Raw genomic sequence first — 9,692 nt, 5'->3', positions numbered from 1 at the left:
GTTAGGACCAACAAAGTTTGATCTACGGTTCAAAAACCCGGTTATGCAATTAAGTTTACAGCTTGGAACTAGCCGAGATTTTAATAAAAAAAAATATAACGTGTATAAATTATTAGTTGAACTGATTCTCTCACTCCTAAGTTTTTATTCCACATTTCCACTTTTTTTCGTAAAAGCCCTTTAATACTTGTAAAACGTTCGGTCATTTCCGTTTCACTAAACTTTTGAATATCTAATAGTACGATTGCATGTAAAAGCACAACCCACCTACTAAAGCTGAAGCAAAGCGTATTTGGCTGTGCCAGCCGATCCAGGAAACCCGGCTGGTTCAGATTAGCTTCTCCAAAACCCGTGGTTACCGATACAGCCCAAAAATCCCTAGACAACAAACATCCCTACCAAATACTTTGATTCAAGCCAATGACCAAAACAAAAACTATAAGACAAACCTGAATTAGAAGACCATGACATGCTACGTATGTAATTAGTTCTAACTCCAACAAACCTTGAAAACTTCAAAAAATGACTAGATTTGATTATGCTAACAAGTTATCGGGGTTTTTGGTATATTTAATCAAATTTCTTCTAGCGTTACGCGGATCACCTTTGCGACATGATGCTCAGGTCAATCGGTGAAAGCGGGAGGAAAACGCCAGCTATACTCAACTACTAACTGCTTGATTTGTATCTTACACACTGTACCCATAAAGGACTACCACTGGTTCAGATTGCGTTAATGTGTCGAGCTGAAAAGTGAAATGACTGCAAAACAGATTTGTGTGGTTCGAATCAGATATTCAGTTGATCAACGATAAGGATAGATAAGTAATGTTACATTTATGTTTATAATCTGTTCTTACAGCAAAAACTACTTGTATTCCCAAATCTGATCATTTTGGATCTAATAAACTAAGTCATTGAACTTATGGTGTGATAAAGAGGCATTCATTCACTTTGCAATTTGCAAACAATCATGTATTCCATAAAAGAATTAAGCATATACATGTTGAGAAAAGCTTGAGGATGGGGCAATCGCAACACCTCGTGTTAGAACTCCGAAGGGTTCCTAAAATGACTTAGGTTTAGGATGGTAGATACATCGGCTAGGATTTTAGAGCCATAAGGGTTTTTGTATATTGATTGTGTATATAAAATGATTACAATAGGAATCTATATATAGAGATACATAATACACATGAGTACCCTCTAGACTTGCTCAATACAATAATTGAGCACATCTAGTCTAGTAATAGCCCTATCTAGTAAAAATATACATCTTGGATGGATAGTTGAAAACTAAATATTGAGATAAAAGATAATGGTAAGGTAATATTACCAAAAACCATCCCTAGTTTTAAACAAGTGTTTATGAAGCTCCAAGTTAGAGATGCACAAAAAAAACGAGTACAGAACCCGACCCGGCAGAAAAACCCAATATACGAACAACCGTACCCAGTATATCCCACCAATAGCAGAGCTAGTGGTAGGGTCAGGGGAGGGTGAGATGTAGGCAAACCTTACCTCTATCCCTTGGGGGTAGAGAGGCTGCTTCCAGAAAGACCCCTGGCTCAAAAACAAAAGCATACGAACAAACAGACGTGATACAAGCAGAAAAGACGGGGACCATAGTGAAACAAAACTATCAAATAGCAACAGGAGTGACCGAAATAAGGAATTAAAAAAACCGGGTATGGCATACTCAGTTCCATACCCAACCCTACCTGTTGGTGGTCATATTGGTTCAATTCTTATAATTCAAAACTGATCCCAACCTGGTTATACCCAACCCGAACCAGTCAAAACACTAAAAAAACCCGAAACCAGAAAAACCCCATCACTTCCACTCCAAAACCCCGGTTCCATACCCAACCCGGTTATTGCTATACCCGGTTTTAACCTTGTTGACCATACATGTAACCGGTTTCAATCCGGAACCGGGTATGGCACAATACCCGATATGTGAACCACTACTCCAAATCATAATAATATGCATTCAAACTCCCCATTGAGATGGTAGATGATATTTTCTAATAATACACAGTTGAACAAGTAATAGCCTTCAACCCTTATAAATTTGTTTTAGTGTTAGATTTGCTATGAAGGCATACAAGATGAGATGTTATGATTATGCTTTTAGCCAACGACATAGTAGTTTGTGAGTCCAAGTGAGGCGTCAATCCAAAATTTAGGGTTCTTAGGGACACTATAACAACTAAAAGCTTTAAGGTTGTTATGTGCGAACATTTATCTTATAGTAAACTTTAGTAGCACGTAGCCTCATTTTGCAATTTTTTGACTTTTGTCCTTAATGTTGATATCTGCTCTTCACAAAACCTTACGTTTTGGCTTAAATAAGCTCTAGTTTAACCAAGTATCAAGAGAGAAAAAATACCAAAAGTGGTGTGATGACGGAATGCATAACTGAAGAATACCAAGGAACCTTCATAGTGGTATAATAAATAATCCGATCTCACTTACTCCTTTGTATCCTTCATAGTGGTATAACCCAATAATCAGATCTCATTTTACTTCTTTGCATCATACTTTATACTACTTCGGCACACAGTAATAGTCAGTTTCACTTAGCCAACTCTATTATATAATACTTATAATCTTAATTTACAGTTTGCATGATCACCCTGGTATTTTAGAGTTTCTCGTTATCAATCTACATATAAAACCGTTTAGTAGATGTGGCAGAATGAAACAGGCCAAAACAGGGTTTATTTGAGATGGGTCACTTTTAGTATGAGTCAAAACAGTTGCGTCAGATTTAGTTGACCCGCAAGAAGCCTTTCCATTGTTTAAAATTATTTAATGGGTTATCTAATAAACAACGAATAGACAAAGTACTTAGCAACTTTGAGTGCACTTGTAGTTCCAAAATGAACCAAGAAGCCTTTTAGTATGTCTTTTAATATTTGTTAGGTTCTTTTCAGTTCCAGAAAGCAAGACTCGATTTGTGGTAAGTTTGATCGACTATTATTATATGTCAAAATTGACGCTATTATGGTGCTCACACTTCCTGAAGCTTTTGTTTAATATATTTAAGCGAAAGAAAGACAGAACATAATGTGTATGCTCTGATTTGTTTGTCTTTACGCACAAGTAGATTTTGCACCATAGTAAATAATCACAAAACCAAAAGGCGCTGCACTAGTAAAAACATACCTTTTGACAAACTTATATTTTGTATTCTTCGACATGCATCCACTTTGTAGATGACCATTTATTCCCTTTAATCACAGGACAACCACCTGAAATAGATCAACTGAATCTAGTTAACAGACACATATATTTAAAAAACATGATGCAGAAATTGCCACACAATTTTAGAACATGAAGTGGGTTACTCTTGTGAATTTAAAATTCAGTTTCATGGTGTCACTTCGACCCATTCAATTATAAAGGGTAACTTCAAGAGACGTGTGGAAAGTTGCCCAAAGTGAATTTTTGCTGCTAAAGTTGCCTAAACATGTTATTTAGAATGAGAAGATAATTATTGTAATCATATATTTTTTCTTATCATAGTTGACACAATAATTAAATCTTCATAATGCCTAAAATTGCTTAAACATTATATTCAAAATGAGAAGATTGTTATTGTAATCACATATATTTTCATATCATATTTGACGCAGTAAATAACTATTCAAGAAATAATAACATTTTGTAATGTAACCAAAAGTGTGTCGGTTCCACCCAACCCATACCAGAGAATAATTACCTATTTTAAACCGTTACCCAACCCGTCCATTTTTGACACCTGAACACCTCGAACTAAAACCCTTTTTTAATTTCTCATCAGAAAATAGAGGCTGCTAAACATACCATGCAAACTACTTGGATCCAATGTTGCATCAGGCCTCATGCTCCAAAAAAGTAACGCATCACCCATTTTCGGTTTCACATGAAGACCCTTTTTAGCACACTCAGACGAATTATTCCACCCTGGTCTGGAGCTAATATCTCCTTGTGCAGCAGGAAAAACTGTCTCTCCCCCTTCCTCCACGTCAGACCTGCAAAGGGTAAAGCAAAAACTTCAACTAAAAAGTGGGCCAAAATGGATGTTCAAAAAGCTCGCGGCTCGCTCGATAAAAACTCGAAAATAAGCTCGACTAAAAAAACCTCGGTTGTAAACAAGCGGAGCTCAAGCTAGGCCTGGCTCAGCTCGTGAGCCAGATCAAATTATTTTATTTTATATAGATTAATTTTGATTTTAAATGTATTAAAATAAATAAAAAAATATGTGGGAGGGGGTTGAAGTATTAACATTTTAAGTTTAATTAATCAATATATGGGAAATTAAACAAAACTTATACATATAATACTTTTAATATGTCTTTCGATCTTTAAAATATTAGAAAAAACACATATAGATATATGTGTGATTTTTATTTATTATTTTGTTTTTTATGTTATCAATATTTGTAGAAAAATAAGAAAAATTAACGAGCCAGATCGATTGGCTCGAACATTTTACCAGCTGAGCTTGAGCTCAACTTTTCAGCTCGTTAAAATTAGAGGGGGCAATCTTGACCCAAAGCCTTCCAAGTGGGTCAATTTGGGTTGCTTTTAAAATTATATGGGTTGGTTTGGGTAAGATATTTTAACTAAATGGGTCATAATGGGTCACTTGAAATTCCATCTTGTTATTTTCGGGTCAAAGCGGGTCGACAACATTAAAGAAATGGGTCGATGTGGGTTAGTGTCTTAAAGAAACGGGGCAGGTTTCGGATCGGAATGGGTTTCGAGCCGGCACAAGTATCCGCACGAGACGGGTTACAGCACGAAACGGGTTTTGGATCGGAACGGGTTTAGTTCAAATTGAGTTTCGGGCCGAGTCGGGTTTCGACACGACGCAGGTTTTGGATTGGAACGGGGTCGGTTCGGGTCGGGTTTCTGGCCGGCACGAGTTTCCGCATGAGACGAGTTTCGGTTCGGGACGAGTTTCGTACCGTTTCGAATCGAACCGTTTCGACAGGAACCGTTTCGACGCGTACCGTTTCGACGCGAACCGTTTCGACGCGAACCGTTTCGACGCGAACCGTTTCGACGCGCACCGTTTCGACGCGCACCGTTTCGACGCGCACCGTGTCGACGCGCACCGTGTCGACGCGCACCGTCTCGACGCGCACCGTCTCGACGCTAACCGCCTCGACGCGTACCGTTTCGACGCGTACCGTTTCGACAGGAACCGTTTCGACGCGAACCGTTTCGGCCCGCACCGTTTCGAAGCTAGGAGTTTGATACGAAGAGACTTTTATACGAAGCCGATTTGATACGAAGTAACATTGGTACGAATCCAGCTGATTGTTTGGTACTCAGTCATTATACGAAGTTACGAACCCCGAAATCAGACTTCGTACAAAGCAGGGATACACAATCTGCAGTTCAATATACACAGAAGTTCGAATTGGATATTCAGTGTATCTGTGAATCCGTCACTGCGGTGTTTGTCCGCTGATCCTAACCCAACAGTGTTTTACGAACTTGAAGTAACAATTCAGTTTGATACGAATCCAGAACGATTACGAATCTGTTACTGCGAACCTGGATTCCATTTGTTACGATTTAAGTTCATCACGAATTTGCAGTTGTTATTTGCTGAAATTTGCAGCTGTTATTCGCTGAAATTTGGACAGATTTTAGTTCGGTTGCAGAATTAAAGGTTGATTTGTTGCAGTTCACTGCAGAATTTGACGCAAAAACACGTTCACAAAACCATGATCACGAAACCACGATTTAAACACTGGTGCAGAATTTGTTGCAGTTGATTTGTTATATTCGGAAAATAGTGGGGACAGTCACGATCACGAAACCACAGTTTAAATCGGTTTTATAGATCTGCACGTGTTTAGTAAAATTCATCCGCAGAATTTTTCGCTCAGAATTTTGTCGTTTAGTCGCTGCAGATTAGACATTCGCTGCAGATTGGTTATACACAGATCTGATTGGTTATACGAATCAGGAGAGTACAAGTTATACGAATCGAGATTTTGCACATCCGGTACAAAGTTATTCGCAGAAATTATAAGCCGAAAAAAAAAAACTGAAATACTGACCCCCCAAAAAAAAAAAAAAAAAAAAAAAAAAACTGACCCGAACCCGTTTTGACCCATGCCCCGACCTGGCCTGACCCGTTTGCCAGGTCTAAGGATAACACTCTTCTGCTATAAACTTTTGACATACTGTTTCAACCTACAATTTCTTACAAGAATTATATTCTTAACAAGCAAAGAGTTTCTATAAACATAAAAGTTACCATTTAACCCTCTCACGATTCTTAGACAACATTTTGAATCCTCAGCCAGAATGTCATCATAATAGACACTATCTTGGAAGTAGAATCAACATCGTGAGAATATTTGTTGGATTTAATCAACATATTCTCTGCAGATGATGGATATAATAAAGTTTCATGAGCTTTGTTCTAATCATTGCAAGATGTGAACTTTGCAATGAATTTATAGTGGAAATTTCATCAGTGATGCAAAGATGATATTATGAAGAGGTGAAGATGGATCCACTTGATGTACAATCTCTCTGTTTTTTTTTTAATTTTTAACCAAACCGACCCGACCCGACCCGACCCAACCCGAAACCCGTTCTGACCCGGACCCCTTTCAACCTGAACCCGTTCTGACCCGAACCTGTTCCGACCCGAACCCGTTTTGACCCGAACCAAAACAACCCTTATTTTAATTGACCCGTTTCGACCCGAACCCGTTTCGAACCGAACCCGTCTTGACCCATGACCCGACCCAACCCGACCCGACCCGTTTGCCAGGTCTAGTTAAAATAAACGAGCAGAGGCGAGCTGGCTCATTTAAGTTTGAGATCATCCTGGCTTGGCTCAATTACAGTGCCAAATAGATAAAATAAAAAGTATAATAAGAGAATGGGCCAAGTGGATAAAATAAACAATTTAACTAAAAAGCGGGCCAAATAAGTCAGATAGGTAGGTATAAGGGTTGAAAGTCACCATTCACCAAAGTGTATTTTTAATGCATTTGTTCAAAAATTAGGTTAGAACTGCAATAATCTAGTTTCTATAAATCACTTCTAACGCCCATATTACTACAGATGCATCTTAAAAAAGCAGATGTAACATGAATGCATGATACTCACAAATACATAAGAACTGTAGCTATTCGCTGGCCTCCATTTTTAGTGTTGAACTCATCAAGAAAGTAGTCAAAGTGAGGCTCGTACTTTTGACCTTCTTCATAATGGAGAACTTGTAGTCCTTCTCCATGTTCTGTAAATTTAGAACATTAGTCGGTATAATCCGCTTATGTTCCCAAAATCAGCATGTTTTAAACTTCTAACAATCAGATATTGCTTTTTGAACTGTCAAACAATTGGCATCCCGAAAACAGGACATAAAAAGTACATCAAACTATCAAAGGCTCAAAGCTGTTTTATCTGATATTGTTGAATGTTATCGTATTGATGAAATTCAACGTTAACATCTAAACTCTAAAGGCTGGTACAAAACCATGTGATATTCAAACATCATACCTACAGGGATGAATGTGAAGTCAGCAATTCTTTTCTCTATAGTTCGTATAATTTTATCCCTTCCTCTCCTCAAAAATGTCCCAGAGCTTGTACGCACTCTAAAATATATAAACAAAAATTGTCAAATTGTAATCAAGATGCAAGCAAAAAGGACCACCCGAGTGTATTAAAATTTAGAAGTAAAGATGAAAAAATTGCGAAGACAAACCTGCTATCTTTACTCTGACCAGTCTTGCTATCAACAACTGTTGACTTTGCCATGTGAGGTTTGGCAAGATTTATTAAGTACTCACACTCTTCCTTGGACTGTTTTACAATACAAAGCAAGAGTCAAATAAAATGTTCCTACTTCTTACCACTGCTAAGAGTAAGTGGGAGAAGGGAGATCAAAATTTAAAACCAGGAAGCAGCAGTTTTCAAATATAAAGTGATTAGTAAAATAACAATACTGAATAATACGACGCGATACTAAATCTCAACGTGTACTGCGTACACACGAGCAGAAATAAATATAATATATAAGCTAAAAAACCAAAAAATGTCCAGTGATAAAGAATGAGGCTTACGATTACAAAATGGCTACTCACCAAAAAATTGTGATAAAGAAAAGCTCTGGGCTCCCAAGAGAGAATCTCAGTCCACTGATCTCCTCTTTTTCCAGCCCCATCACCATCAATGTCACCACTGCATTTCAGACCGATACAAGTTAAGCTACATCACATAAAGAGAAGATAAATAATGTAAAACAATGGCACCACTACGGAAAGATCTGCATCTTAAAGTAATGAAAAGAAGTGTACATCTTTGAAACAAACACGGTTGTTCACAGTATTATCAAGATTCACATAAAAAAATAATATCATTCATCCTCATCATCAGCATACTCAGTACATCCCACCAATAGCAAAGCTAAGGTAGGGTCTGAGAAGGGTAAGATGTAGACAGTCTTACCCCTACCCCTTAGGAATAGAGAGGCTGCTTCCAATGAGACCCTCAGCTCGAACATAAAAAAATAATATGCAATCATGATATTAGATAAACATAACTACCATTGAATCACACAGGTATAAGGCATTTTATATGTCTCGTATAATATAAAGTTGTAATTCTCTAACAAAAGTCTCATATAATATGAGGTTGCAACTCTCTAACTGCTTAAATCATACTAATCATGGATTAACCAATGGTTGTCTTTATGATTAGAAAACCCCAATCTACGCCACTGCGAAAGTTAAATACAGGAGTCAAAACGATAACACATCACCTAAATCCACCTTCATCCACATCTCAAAGACGTACTAATCTACACAAAACCTAGATTCACAACTGTTTACACTTTACAATATAATCAACACTCACATAACAAAATGATATACAATCACAATACTAGATAAACATAATCACTATTCAATCACAATACTAGATAAACATAATCTCAATCACGCAGATACGATGCATTTTTAGTCGCTTCAGCATACATCTCATACAATATAAACTTCTAATTCTCTAACTAAACTCTCATACAACACAAACTCACAACTCCCTACCTGCTTAAATCACATAATAATAATCTAAACTTAACCTAAATCCATCCACACAAATTCAGAAATTCAACTTACACAAGCAACCGTTTTCGCTTAAACGTGATGCGATCATGAAGATAAAACGAAGAATCGTCATCATCAGATCCAATCGGAAGTGAGAATATCCCCAACGCAAGAAGCACAAGGAGAACAATTGTGAGCATCAAAAGCATGGAGAGAACTAAGGCAACTGTTGACGATCTCTTCCCTTGGTGATGGCGACCTAATAAGTTTCTTCCTTTCCGCATTGTTGGTTCGATCAAAGAAACCCTAATTGTGAGGGTTTTGAGGTGAAACGTTGGGGTTTGCAGGTTTGGAGAAATGAAAGGTTGGTGGTGGGTGATGAGTTATTTTGGGTTTATGAGGAAGAAGGAAGGAAGGAATGGACAGCTGGCGTGGAAAGTGGGACGAAATGACGGATTTGTCCCTTCGCTGTTTCGACACTTTTTCTGTTTTATTTAAAAAAAAAAAAAACACTGGTCAGAAGCTAGAAATAGGACATGGCCCATAGGAACCGAATGAAACAAGAAACAAAACCGGATTACAAGTCCGAAAAATTAAAAGAACGTTGACCCGTCTAATCTA

General features: G+C 37.6%; 1 protein-coding gene across 2 annotated transcripts; it reads right to left on the bottom strand.

Moving 5' to 3' along the window:
* Window positions 1-379: 379 nt before the first annotated feature.
* On the bottom strand, window positions 380-9,479 carry LOC110908115 (probable prolyl 4-hydroxylase 3). Of its 2 annotated transcripts, XR_002574162.2 has the most exons (9): window positions 9,144-9,479; window positions 8,112-8,208; window positions 7,733-7,830; window positions 7,525-7,622; window positions 7,132-7,261; window positions 3,832-4,019; window positions 3,172-3,257; window positions 2,393-2,489; window positions 380-762 (listed from the first exon to the last, which is right to left on the bottom strand). XR_002574162.2 is itself a non-coding variant. In XM_022153020.2 (8 exons), exons 1-7 carry the CDS (start codon window positions 9,353-9,355, stop codon window positions 3,184-3,186), a joined length of 897 nt encoding a protein of 298 aa, XP_022008712.1. In that variant the 5' UTR covers window positions 9,356-9,478; the 3' UTR covers window positions 380-762; window positions 3,172-3,183. The 2 variants fall into 2 exon arrangements, 1 of the variants encoding a protein (XP_022008712.1); XM_022153020.2 differs by lacking the exon at window positions 2,393-2,489 and having other exon boundaries at window positions 9,144-9,478.
* Between the last annotated feature and the right edge of the window lie 213 nt (window positions 9,480-9,692).

Source organism: Helianthus annuus, chromosome 14 (assembly GCF_002127325.2).
Source record: "Helianthus annuus cultivar XRQ/B chromosome 14, HanXRQr2.0-SUNRISE, whole genome shotgun sequence".
Taxonomy (NCBI): Eukaryota; Viridiplantae; Streptophyta; class Magnoliopsida; order Asterales; family Asteraceae; genus Helianthus; species Helianthus annuus.
The sequence above is the reverse complement of the archived record's forward strand: the minus strand, read 5'-3'. Positions and strand labels throughout refer to the sequence as shown.